A 14,334-nucleotide genomic window follows, 5' to 3' on the forward strand; every position below is an offset into this window, starting at 1 on the left:
TTTATTTTTTAAATCCATTTGTTTTCCTATAGTTAATTAAAAGATTGATACCTAATATTTTTAAAAAAAGAAAGAAAGAAAAAGGAAAAGATAGGAAAAAAAGCATCAGTAATTCTACCACTAAAATAGCAACAATGAATTTCCTTCCAATCTTTTTACCAAGTGTTTTCTTAGGGTGGAATAAGCACCTATATTTTCTAGCTTTCTTTGTTTCATTTTTATATAGCATTTTTTTCCATTTATTTGAAGGATTCTTAATATCACAGTAGATTCATAGTTTCTTCCAGATGGGTCTGGTAGATTCTTTTGGACTAACACACTTTGTTTCAGTATACTGGAGCCATGTGACAACCTCAGTGCAGCTCAAATCCCACTGTCCCAGAGACTCAGCCTCCCGTGTCCAACCCCAGCATTAAAACAAGGAGAACAGTTTTACCCTCAGGGCCACCCCCAAGGACATAAAAGGGTCTAAAGATATCTCCCCCATATGTCCTACTCATGGTCCAAAATTCCTTTCCCAGGTGGCCTGCTGTGGTGGGAAGAACAGTGCACTGGAAGTGAGAAGGTTCCACCTCCTCCAAGCTCTAAGGCTCAGGAGATGACCATGCAGGAAGAGCACCTTACTCAGATTTCATGTTCTCCATTCACTCTTTTATTGAGTACATATTAGGTATAATAAAATACAGCAGGAATAGCCAGCACTCAAGAGTGATCCCTACAGCTATGAGTGTCTTTGGTGATTCCTCTCCATGGACTGAGAGCAGCTGTAGTAGGAGTAGAAAGGACATCCCAAGGAAGCTTTTTTAGAGCAGGTGAAAGGGGATACCCAAGAGCAGAGAACAATGGCTGGACCTGTGGCCATCACCCACCAACAAGCCAGATACTTCTGGTGTGGTAGCAATGAGTGCCCCCTCTGTAGGAAGGCTCTCCTGGGAGAACTTTTGAGAGGGAGAGCCCCAGAGGGCCTGCCCTGCAGGATCTCACATCTGCATGAGCACCAGCCCCTTTGGAGAGTGCTTCCTACTCTGGAAGCAGGGGCAGGTAGTAGGGACCCTGGACCACCATGTTGCCTAGTTCCAGGAAGCACCCACGGACTACATAATGTGGCCTAAAAAGTGGAGCCTCCTAGAGTTGGACAAATACAGACTCCTGTCATATGAATCTGACTTTGTGTCTTGCCTCTGGCCCCTCCCACCCCTGTAATCTAAGGCCAAGTCACTCAGTCTTTCAAAGCCCAATTCCACATCTAGAAAATGGAGATAGTAGGAGCACCCAGCCTTAGGGCTAGTGTGAGGATAAAATGAGGAAATCTATACAAAGCGCTTTCACTCAGCCTGACTCCTGTCAGCTCTTCCTCTTGGTGGTTGCTCATCCACTTCAACACAACATGTATTACTTTCTGTGGGATGACATGTGTGTCTTGGTGGTCCAGTTGGACTTGAAGCCCTGGAGGCGGAGGACCAGGACTTTGATTCCCAGCAAGGATCAGTGGCCCAGTGTCTAGTAGATGCTCAAAACATGTTTGGACACTATCATGACAGCAACTCCATCCTTGCTCGTTCTCTTCTAGGTATTACTGAGAGGACTCTTACTTGGATTTCACATTTCTTCTCCATCCACTCTTTTTATTGTATGTGCCGAGTACAAAATGTGACTCTAGAGGTCACAGAGATATGGGGATGACTTGGCATAATTTGGGGCCAGTGCAGAAGCACACGGAGCCCACTGCAGTGCCAGGTAGAACAGACTCCCAGAAGCTGTATTTTAGTGTTTTCTCAACAGGCTGAGAAAGCAAATAACCAAAAAGGCAAAGAGGCAGGTTCCATTTCATGCAATGCTATGCTAACAACTGTGAGTCAGAGGGCTACAGAATGACCACCGTGGCAGGTGGCAGTGTCAAACCACAACCGTGTATTCTTGACACTAACCATAGGTGTCCAGGTATACTGGCCCAGCCTCCTGGCAGCAGGCTTTCCTCAATAACCAGTGCATGCAAGCACACCTCAAATGAGATGGAAAATCAAAATCCCTCCCACTAAAGCACATCCAGACCCTGGGGCCTTGTGCACACACTCCCTGCCCTCTGGCCATGTGCACCTCTCCTGATGGAGGCCCCCCCACCTAGCCTCCAGGCATGGAGGGGGATCACCCAGCAAAGAGAGGACAGGGAATCTGAGCCTCAGTCAAGATCTCCTCCCTCCAGACCACAGAGAAGGAGCAGCATCTGCTCCTGTGGGGCCCAGAGCCCCAGTGGCCGCCCCAAGAGATGGGTCATACCTGGGTGCCACTGCCTCGCATGATGTCCTCGGGAATGGCGTAGATCTGGCTCTCCATCTCAACCTTCTGGAGCCCATTGTCTGTTACTTTCACCCAAAGCACACGGAAGTTGGTCCCTCCAAGGTCCAGAGCCAGGAATTCTCCATGTTCTGCAGCGAGAAGGACCACTATTAGTTCGGGAAAGACAAGGTATAACTGTTTCACAGAGACCAAAACTTAGAACCCAAGAACCCTGCCATAAACACTGGTCATCTCTGGGTGATGAGGTGGCCAGCGGGTCTTTTTTCTACACACTTTTATGTATTGTCTGATTCTTTTTCTTAATGCTAAACACTTCTATATTACTTTCAGAATTCACGTAAAGAATCAGACAGTTTCACATCCAGTGATAGGGTGCCCACCCCCTCACAAGAGCTATTTCCCAAGGGCTTTCAGCCAAGTCCCCATCAAACTCACAGGGCCCATCAAGCCCTGCACCAGAAGAGCAGGCCTCAGGTTTTTGGGGTTTTTTTGTTTTGTTTTTTTTTAATTAATTAATTCATTTCTGGCTGTGTTGGGTCTTCGTTGCTGCGCACAGGCTTTCTCTAGTTGCATTGAGCGGGGGCTACTCTTTGTCGCGGTGTGCGGGCTTCTCATTGTGGTGGCTTCCCTTGCTGCAGAGCACGGGCTCTAGGCATGCAGGCTCAGTAGTTGTGGTGCACAATCTTAGCTGCTCCGTGGCATGTGGGATGTCCCTGGACCAGAGCTCAAACCCATGTCCCCTGCATTGGCAGGTGGATTCTTAACCACTGCGCCATGAGGGAAGTCCCCCAGGCCTCAGTTTTGTTCTTCATGGCCCCAGGACACCCAGCACGCTGCTACAAACTTGTGGCCCCCTGGGCCTTTTGCCAAATTGTAATCCCTGAACAAAATGTACTCTTTTATGTTTGTATACAGTGACAGCAACATCTCTCGGCAGGATGAGGGTCACATGATGGAGTGGAATGGGCTCCAGCTGGCTATAAATTAAGAGGCCTAGCAAATAAGTCAAGTAGGTGTCCCCACCAATAAAAGATCCCAGGTGCTGACTTAAGAGTATGTAAGACAAGAGTCAGGCCACTCAGACAAGCCACAAGGCTGGGGCAGAGTGGGGAGAAGGAGACGCCACAGACACAAGTGGGTCAAGATCTTCAGGTGTCACCAGGAAGGCACAGTCCAGTCTCTCCAGGAAATCAGCAGTGCAGAATAGGAAACGTCCAGATTCCAGACGATAATACCGGCTACAGGGACACACGCCATTGTACAGCACAGAATGGAAGTGCTGAAGAGGCTCGGAGGCCAGAGCCAGTGCTGGGGCCCAGCGGGGCAGGCAAGGACTGGGGAACAAGGCGGGCTCGTCCGCTCAGCAGCCTCTTCAACCAGTACTGCTCCACCAGTCTTCCAATGTCCTGCCGCACACCTTCTTGAAGGATACATGATTATTTCCGGGGGGATTCACTTGTTGGCATGTTTGTCAACACTCTGCCACTTTCCTGATGGGAGACTTGCCACTGAAGTATAAGGGAGAATGGATCGGATGGTCAGGGAAGCGCTCTTACTAAATGAAACAAGGATTTATTCTGACCCACTTCCTCTCAGCGGCAATAACTGTTTGGCCCTGAGAAAAGCTACATCTGCCCAGCTCCCTGAGGGCACTCACCCACACAGTCTCTACAGTCCAGAGGGGCAACTTGGGGTGGGCATCGTTCACCCGACATTCCTTGGGGACTTGCCTCCACACAACAATGGCTTGCTGGTAACAATATACAGAGACTGGCTCTGGAGCCCACATTACCTGCATCAGAACCCCAGCCACATTTTGGCAGTGGCAAATTCCTGAGCCTCTGAGCCTCAGCTGCCTCATCTCTAGAGGAGGAATATCATACCTCACGTGGTTGAGGTGAGGGGAAGAGCAGATAATGTGCCTCAAGTAACCAGCACAGTGCCAAGAACTCAGGACACACTAAATAAGTACTAGAAACTTTCCATCCAGGCTCTCGGCAAACACTGCCTGACACCCACACTTAAAAGTCTCCCAGGCCCAGTATTAGGACTGCCTCTCAGACTGAAAAAGGTAAAAGCAACATTCTGAGGCGAGACTGAAGAAACCTGTCCACGGAAAGCCACTGAAATCTTCTCCAGTGACTTTAGCATTCCTCCTCAGGGGTACTAATTTTCCGTCCCTTCCCTGGCATCTGGAGGTCCCCCCAGCCCTCTAGCTACAGTCGCTAGATAGCTTGGGTAACCTCAATCCCATCTGGGGAGACTGCCCCTCTTGTGGCCATGGATGACTTTTCCAGGCACTTCAGTTCTGAGCCTCCCCTGGTAGTGGGACGTCAGCCAGTTTGTAGGGAAAACTACGTGTGGTTGTCATGGGGGATGAAAAGGAAGATCAGAGATGAACGGCCTGCATCAGCACTCTGCCCCAGGACCCATGAATCTGCTGAGTCAGCAACCGTGCGGGATTGAGGCTGCCGAGGCTGCCCCTGCTTGGTCATGATTTAAGGCCAGCCCAGCTGGATTCACTGGAGAGGACAGCTCCATCAAGAACGGTGGTTTTGCAGTATTTGCTGATGGACTGAAGGGAAACCACAAATAATACAGTGCTGCTGATAATTCCGTTCCCAGGAAGGCATGTCCTTCTTTTCAGACTGCACCAGGTCAGACATTCCTCTGCATCCCTCCTCCCTGATGCTCCCTCCACAAACACACATGATCACAACTACCATAGCCAAAGACTTTATTCCTTCCAGAGTCCAATATCTCTGAGGCAGGCCCAGCATCATGACTCCTGGAGCTAAATCCTAAGGTGACCCCTTGGGACAGTGGATGGACCCCTACCCTAGTGCCTGCCTCTCCACCACCCATGAGAGGCCCTCACACAGAGAAGCAGCAAGCTTTGCTTTGAATTCCAGCTCAGCTGCTTCACTACCCGTGTGGCTTCTCTGAGCATGTCACCTCAGCCGCAGAACAGGGCTCATAATGCTGACTTTCCCAGGGGTCATGAGCTTACATGAAATACAGAACACATTATGTGAATATACAGGTATACTGTAAGCCATCAATGAACAGCTGCTTCTGTCACTGTTATTACTCCTTTGATTATGTAGCTCCTCTCGTATCCCTACCTACTCCTATCCTACTCCTGGCCCAGGTCCTACCTACACTGCCAACCTTCCGGGACACCCCAGAAGCCCAGAGCAGAGAGTACGTGATGTGGTGTGAAGGAGGATGGCATCTATGGGCCTGGGACAGTCAGACTGGATGGGCAGGAGTGAGGCTCTGGGGCAGGAGAACATGTCTACGGCAGGTTTCTTAAGTACCCAGCCACAGGGCAGACAACCCAGTAAGGTCCAGCGAGGTCATTCTGCTGAATGAGTATACTTGGTATTTGAGGCAATGTATTAAGAAAACGTCTCATATTGTATCTGCTTATTGATGATTCATTTATTAAACAAAATATTTGAGGAGACCATAAGACCAGAGGTAAGATTTCTTTTATCGTTAAGCATGCTGTTATGTCTAGAAAACATTTTTAATATGATTTTTAAAATGTTCAAACAGTACAAAAGTGGAAAAAATGAAAAGCAAACATCTCTTCTCTTCTCCATGCCTCAAAAGTAACCATTATTAACATTTCTTGAGTGTCCTTAGATACATTTATATTATAAAAACAGGGAAGACTGTTAACTGACACATTCTAAGAAAAGAGTTTGAATTGCTGGTTCTAAGGATTTATGTTTTTGATTACCAAAGATATTAGCAAATTAACTTCCTAAAAATTCTCTCCAAATTCCACATAAACCAACAGGTGGGTGTCACTGTCACCAGTGTCCTATGTTATGTACAATTAATCTTCGCCAACCTCATAGGTCAAAGTGGCAGCTCATTTTTTAAACTTGGTTTCTTTCCTTTGTGTAGGTTAGACATTTTGAATTATTGACTGGCATTGTGAATTCTTTCTTCTGTGAATTTTCTGCTCAAATGTTTTGTCTTTTAAAAATATATATTTATTATTTTCTTAATAACGTAAAAGAGCTCTTTGCATATTAATGAAACTAGTTTTGTTGGTTGTATATCTGCAATTATTTTTCTCCAGTTGGATATCTGTCTTCACTGCCCTTTCTAAATCTCTCCAGTTACTTCTAAATGTTGTCACCACCACTGCTAACATAAAAGAAGCAAGGTTTCACCATAGGTTTATTTAAAAGATCAAATTCATCTTATATTTTCTTATGTGACTTTTTGAAAAAAATGAAGCCCAGAACCCTGTCTTCATCTCTCTTGTCTCTGGGACACAGTTCAGACTTTTCCACTTGCATCTGGATTATTGTGGCAATAAAACAATGGAAAGACAGAGGCAGGTGTGGAGGAGGTTTAGTTAATTTAAGGCCCACCATGTAGATATTTTTAAAAGAAGAAAAATATGTTGTGTGATATTCATAAACATTATCTCATTAATCCTCAACAACCTTATTGGACATCATGATCCCAATTTCCAGATAAGAAAACTAAGGCTCAGGTCAAGTAACTGAAACCAAGATTTAAATCCAGGTCTAGCTCTCTAGCAAAGTTTTCTACTGCAGTGAGCAGGAAGGCTGCTCATGAGAAAGTTGTAAATCCTCAAATAAGGAATTCTTCATTATTGGGACTTCCCTGGTGGTCCAATGGTTAGGGCTCCGCGTTTTCACTGCTGAGGACCCGGGTTCAGCGCCTGGTTGGGGAACTAAAATCCTGCAAGCCGCGTGGTGTGGCCAAAAAAAAAAAAAAAAAAAAGGAATTCTTCATTATCGATGCCAAGAGCATAAAACCCAAAGGTTGCCACAGGCTCTAAGCTAGCCTGCGTGGCAAAGGAAGTGACACTGTTGTTCAGAAGCTGAGGCACTTAGTTAAGATCATAGAGGGGTAAACAACTGCTGGATTTGACCCCAAGTTCATCTGACCCCAGCACCCGTGCCAGTCCCTATGCACCTCACCCATATCTCTCGTGGTGCTGGTTCCTGGAAGCTGAGGATTACCTGACGCAGAATCCAGGATGGAAGCAAATAAGCCATAAAGTGATGAAAAAGAAAGCAAAAATGCCCTAATCTTTATCAGTAACTTGGCCCATCCCTCTGGGCCAAATGTTCTCAAACTTGAGTGGGAGGCAGCAGACACACATCCACTGGCAAGAGGTGACACACCCTTCTGCCCAAAGGAACCCAGGACCTACTAAGGCTTTTTGAGGCAGGTTTTTTCAGTAGCCGCAAATTGGTGCTGTCATATAATTATACCAAACCTCCGTTCCCACCTCACTGGACACTCCCCAATCTCTCTCTGATGAAGGTTCTCCTAATTAAGAACAATCCCCCTCCAAAAGCAGACAAAAGAAGAGGTAACAACCCTCTATCGAAAGGAAATAACGGGGCTTCCCTGGTGGCGCAGTGGTTAAGAATCCGCCTGCCAATGCTGGGGACACGGCTTCGAGCCCTGGTCCAGGAAGATCCCAAATGCCGCACAGCAACTAAGCCCGTGCACCACAACTACTGAGCCTGCGCTCTAGAGCCTGGGAGCCACAGCTACTGAGCCCACAAGCCACAACTACTGAAACCCATGCACCTCAACGAACAGTAGCACATGCTCATCCCAACTAGAGAAAGCCCGCACACAGCAACAAAGACCCAACACAGCCAAAAATAAAATAAATAATTTTTTTTTAAAAAAAGGAAATAAGGACTCATAGTTAAGAGGAACTGGCAATAGGAGTATTAGGTCTTGCCACCCTCCATCGAATTACCCAATGGTTAAGATTCAAGTTGCTGGGCTTCCCTGGTGGTGCAGTGGTTGAGAATCCGCGTGCCAATGCAGGGGACACAGGTTCGAGCCCTGGTCCAGGAAGATCCCATGTGCCGCAGAGCAACTAATCCTGTACACCACAACTACTGAGCCCGCACTCTAGAGCCCGCGAGCCACAACTACTGAGCCCGCGCACCACAACTACTGAGCCCGCACACCACAACTACTGAAGCCCGCGTGCCCAGAGCCCGTGCTCCACAACAAGAGAAGCCACTGCAACGAGAAGCCCGCACACCGCAATGAAGAGTAGCCCCCGCTCGCCACAACTAGAGAAAAGCCTGCGCGCAGTAAAGAAGACCCAACTGCGGCCATAAATAAATAAATAAATTTATTTATTTAAAAAAAAAAAGGATTCAAGTTGTTCCCTCTGGCAGAGTTTGTTTGCTGACTCATTTCCCACCCTGGACTACCACTCTGCCCACTCTCAGTGAGGTTCTTATCAAATACATAAGGTCAGCGAGATAAAGGGGTTTCAACTTCTCCTGGGAACTCACCTGTCCCAGGGAAAGGCTAAAGAGGACTAAAACGGCATCTAAGTAAGTAACCACCTGAACATGATAGTCACTGTCATCTCGGTTGATGGGACATCAGTAATGTATTTGAGCAGGCCATAACTCTAGCATTATTCAAGTCACCCACTCACAATGTCCAAGCAATTTGTGAGGGGTGAGGGCCAGATGAATTTCCCAACAGTCTATTTTCAATCACTAGGTATTTGCCACTAATTAAAATAGATCACCACCTGTTCCTCCCATCAGGCGCTCAGAGCAGTGTGCCAACCAGTGCACAAAGGATGACTTGTGAACAGAACAGGTCTGGTTTTGTTTTGCATTTTTAAGCAGCAGTGCCCTTTTGTCGAAGGCAACTGTGTTCAGAAGTGGCAGAGCACTGCCTTGTTAAGGCTAGAGCCAGAGCCCAGTCCCTCGCCCTGGGCAGGGCTTCTTCAGGTGATCAAATGGACTTCTTCGGAAGCCTCCTTTAAACAAGTAGCTTTGATGCAGCGTTCCCAGAGCTCTGAGGATCCTTGAAGGTGCCATAGTGCCTGCTAGCACTCCGCGACAGATGGCTAAGAATGTATGGCATGGACTCCAATTGAGAGGACAACTAAAAAGCTCTAGGTCTTGAGTAGGTAATCCAGCAAAACTAACTTTGCCAGACACAGGTTTCAAGGCACGTATTTCCCAAGTACCTGGAAACACCACAGTCACTACCACCTCTGGCAGCCTCCTTTTAAGTTCCAAGATTTCGGATACTCCATTATAGTACAACAACAAAATGCTGAATGCCAAAATGTAGAAACAGAGAAACATAAAGCTGCTTCAGTTGAAGGGAGGGGCCTGGAGCACATACCACTTTGTAAGTGCCCCCCAAAACTCCCAAAACACCATCAGAAAGCACCACCCTGCTGCTTTTATATTCAGGAAATGTTTCTTAAGCTCAAAATATGTGCCACTCACAGAGAAATGTTATACTAGCTCCACAGATGTGAAACTACTCTTCAAAGGATTAAAATATGATTATCTTTCAATACTGTGTAGGCGTTGAGTGTGTTAAGATTTTCAGGCAGGCCGACGTGGGTTCAAATCCCATTTTAACATGTATTAACCATATAAATACAGGTAAATTATTAGAAATCTGATACCCAGATTTCATCACCTGTTAAAGGGGGACAGTAATAACCTCCTGTCTAGCCAGCACCTCCCCATCACTCGCCGGGACACAGAGACACAGACACACAGACACATAGTTTTTGGTCAGGAATCAATGCAATGAACGCGTAAGGTGTTTGGCACAATGCCTGGTGTATGTAAAATGTTTAATAAACTCCAGTTGCCGCTATATGGAGGCTACTTATCAATACAATCTTCATTTTATATTGTAGGCACCATATAAATCCACTTATTAATTTGCATGTATGCAAGCTATTAATCTATGTCCCCACTACACGGCTGTTGATACAATGCTGAGCAACCAAGATAAGGGCTCCTTTCAGGGTAAAGGGCTCCTTTACCAGCCTCCATGCACCCTATCACCAGCCTAGTCTCTCTTTATCATATCATGTACTTGCATTATATGACCTAGTATCATTTCCTTTATGATGATAAATGATATCCTTATGTCCCCAGGATAATTTGCACTCTTCAAAAGTGGGGCACAAGGCTGCTCAGCACATTGCTGCCCCACAGAGGCCCAGCCTCAGAGGGGACTCTATTGAATGAACTGAACAGCTAGGCCTGAGTTACAAATAGAAGAATGAATGCATTGTGCTAGCAGTGTTGGGGGCCTCTAGTGATATGCCTAAGGGCCCAGGCTTTGGAACACAGATGGCTGGGTTCAAATCCCAATGCTTCTACTTGCTCATTATGTGACTTTGGGCCAAGTTGCCTAATCTCTCTAAATCTAGTTTCTTTTCCTCTAAAACAGGGTTTATGGTGTCTACCATTGAATCACTGTGAGAATTAATGAGATGGTTCAGATACAGTGCTTAGCATAGTACCTGGCATTTATAAGCCTACATTTTAAAATTATCACGATCATCACCATCATCATTCCCTGCTCTCGAGGGAGTGAAGTCTAGCTAGAGGGTAGAGACACATTCACCTGCAAAAAATAATTCACAACTCATGGAAGTGGGGAAGTATCAAAAGATCAATACAGCAAAGGCTTCATCTCACTCTGCCTTAAGACACGCTCATGTCTGAACAATCTTGCCAAGACAATGAGGGCAATAAGGATACTACAAAGATAATTTATTTCTAAATTGGAACGCTGGAAAAAAAAATTTGTTAAAAATGTAAATTATTTATGAAATAAATAAATCACTTGGAATGCTGGAATATTTGTAGATTTTTAGTTGGGTCTACTTGAGCTTCTTATTATAATGGTACAAAGTCAATCCATATTCATGGTCAATTTTAAAAGGTAATAATCTGATTTGCTCCAGAAACTTTTGTTCAGCAACATGAGCCAATGTAAAGCATGAATCTTATGGTAGTCTTGGAGTCAAGACTACCTACGCTTAAAGTCCAACTGTGCCACTAACTGTACACGGGTGACCTTGGCAATCTCTTTTAGCCTCAGGTGCCTTATTTTTAAATTGGAAATGTCTCCCTTGTAGAGTTTGCATGGAGAGTAAAACAGATTGTTTCCATAAACAGATATCATGGGTGCTCATGAAATGATATCAGCTATTCCTGCATTTCCTCGTAAGATGGAACTGTCCTCTGAAAGCCAGATGCCTTGTGATGTGTGTAATGGGCCCCCTGACAGGGCTGTGATTGGGGCTGGTACTGCAATCACATGCATAGTGCAGCTTAGGTTAGGGCTGCCTACAGAGAGGTCAAGATGGTGAGATTCCTGACAGATACAAATAAACAATTTCTCTGTCCAACTCTGTGCTGCCCAAAACAAAAAGGGTGGGGGGAGTCACAGACAATAGTTATTGGGGCAAGTGGAACTCTCATACAGCATTGGTGGGAGTATAAAATAGTTCAACCACTTTGGAAACCAAAGTTCAAACCACTTTGGTCTGGGAGTTTCTTATAAATTAAACACATCCCAAACCCTATGACCCAGAAATTCCACTCCTAGTTGTTTACTCAAGAAAAGGAGGAAAACAAAAACATATGTCCACAGAGAAGCTTGGGCAAGGATGTTTATAGTAGCTTTCATCAAAAACTGGAAACAGCCCAGGTGGCCATAGAATTCATCGTCATATAGGATTCCAATCACACCACGGGATCAGCAACCAAAAAGGAGCTACTGCTATACACTACACAGATAAAGCCCACATTTTGATGGGTAAATGAAGCCTTGCATAAAGAGTAAGTACTATATGATTGTATATATGGGAAGTTCTAGAACAGGCAAAACAAATACATGTGGAAAATTTAAAACAGTGATTACTTCTGGGGGTTGGGGACAGGGACTGCCTGGGAAGGTGCAGCAGGGAGCTTCCTGGGCTGATAATGTTTTCTATCTTGATAGGGGTTGTATTAAACAGGCATACGTATTTGCCAACTCATCAGATGATATTTCAGATTTGCATCTCGTACGAAATTTTACATCAAAAGAAAAAAGAGCAAATATTGAACTCTGGTTAATAATGGGCCTGCTGAAGTTCTGGGCTTGAAATGAACTGATTTCTGCAATCTACTTTGCAATGCCTCAAATAAAACAAGAGGGACTGATGGGAGGAAGGATAGAGGAGTGTGATAAAACAAATCTAGTTAAAATATCAGTGTAGGCTCTAGGTAGTCTGTATGTGGATGTTCATTATACAATTCTTTTAACTTTTTTAAACTGTCTTAGAGAAAAAAACAAATAAGGAGCATTTTTTATATACTTACCAGCTGACACCAAATTCAGTTACCTAAGTAAGATATTCTTGAACCATTTACATTTTCATTTTTATCTGTGCCAACTATGTTTCTTTGCACTGCATGGTCCACACAGTCTACGAAGCACAGATATTTTAAAATCAGCCCCCACAGGGCTCTGACTGTTGACATTCTCTTCCTTCTCACAGAGAACTCAAACCATAATTTGGAAGTTCATATTTCATGTGTGTAATGGAAGCCTCCATCATAAACAAATGGCCTGAAACTTCCTGAAGTCTCTCCCACGTTCTCTACCAGGTCTTTGACTACCATTAAATAGCTGAGACCTGATTTATGAAAGCTGGAACCTGGTCCTTGCTCCAAAATGCAGGGAGGGCCTCCAACGATGGGGATGAACCCTCACACCTGCTCCCTCCAATCAAAAGGACCTGGGAGATTCACTCGCCCTCTCTCAGTAAAATCGGTGCTGGCTGTGAGTCTTGCCATCGTGGCTGCATAGGACTGGGTTTACAACACACATGGGAAGGTAACATAACCGATTCCCCCTTAATTCTCAGAGAGCCAACCCTCTGATGTTTCTTCTTTTTACAAATGAGAAAATGGAGGAATAGGGCATAAATGAACTGCTCTAAAGCACACAGCTTGAATTCAAACCCTTTTAAACCTAGAATTCTGATCTTCACTCCTCACCACACACTGCCCTGAAACCACCTCTCACCCCTGACAAGAAATAGCCAATTTTACAAAGGTCTGACCAGGACAAAACTGGGTAAGGAGCATTTGACAGTGGCTTTCACACTGCAAGCTGAAAAAGAAATTAGTGAGACCTGACTAGAGACAGTTTTAAAGTATAGAAGATAATAGATCTGGGGCTTCCCTGGTGGCGCAGTGGTTAAGAATCCGCCTGCCAATGCAGGGGACACAGGTTCGAGCCCTGGTCCCGGAAGATCCCACATGCCGCAGAGCAACTAATCCTGTACACCACAACTACTGAGCCTGAGCTCTGGAGCTCGCGAGCCACAACTACTGAGCCCACACGCCACAACTACTGAAGCCCACACGCCTAGAGCCCGTGCTCCACAAGAGAAGCCACTGCAACGAGAAGCCCGCACACCGCAACAAAGAGTAGCCCCCACTCGCCGCAACTAGAGAAAGCCTGTGTGCAGCAACGAAGACCCAACGCAGCCAAGAATGAATGAATGAATTTTTTTTTTAAAAGAAGATAATAGATCTGTCACATTCAAGAATAAACATTAGTTCCTGAAACTTGTTTTGGTTGTATATCAACGTTCATATGTATGTGTTTCTTGCCGTGAGTATGTAGTCCAAAAAAGTTAGAGAGCCACTGACTAAGTCCCTTTAGAGCAGAGGTTTAGATCTGACGTTTAACTTCCCAGATATGAAAAAGTAACACTGGAAAGGGCTGAGCAAGGTTCTGAGGAAGGCTAGCCTGGAGCAGGCACCACGTGAGCAAGGCCTCTAGCCTTCTGTAGAAGAGAAGCACAGTCACCAACAGCGGCAACAGTGCCGGGACTGCGGCCTTGGCCGGCAAGCAGATGCCCCAGCCAAGCCTCACAGGCTGTGTGACCCCGTCCAGGGGAAAGGCAGTGGTCCCTGCACACAACTGCTCTCTCGTTTCTCCTCTCAGCACTTTACTGGGGTGCCAATAAAAAGAAGAATGTTCACTTTTGACAGGCTTTATCTAGTGAAGAGGTACTGGTCCTCACTGCCACATTCCATAACACACAGCCCAACTAACGAAATATAAAACTCAAAACCTTGATGTTGAACACTTTCAATTATATTCCCTCATGTTCCCCTCCCAGTTCCATTTTCTTTCTCTCTCTCCAGAAGCAACCCCTAT

General features: G+C 45.5%; 1 protein-coding gene across 1 annotated transcript in view; it reads right to left on the minus strand.

The window, feature by feature from the left end:
* HK2 (hexokinase 2) overlaps positions 1-14,334 on the minus strand; it is a 60,918-nt gene that overhangs the window by 23,731 nt on the left and 22,853 nt on the right. Inside the window, exon 3 of the mRNA XM_029232801.1 lies at positions 2,278-2,426. Within this exon, the coding sequence (XP_029088634.1) occupies positions 2,278-2,426 (149 nt within the window). The remainder of the gene's footprint in view (positions 1-2,277; positions 2,427-14,334) is intronic.

Source organism: Monodon monoceros, unplaced genomic scaffold, assembly GCF_005190385.1.
Source record: "Monodon monoceros isolate NGI ecotype Baffin Bay Population unplaced genomic scaffold, NGI_Narwhal_1 Super_Scaffold_19, whole genome shotgun sequence".
Lineage (NCBI taxonomy): Eukaryota > Metazoa > Chordata > Mammalia > Artiodactyla > Monodontidae > Monodon > Monodon monoceros.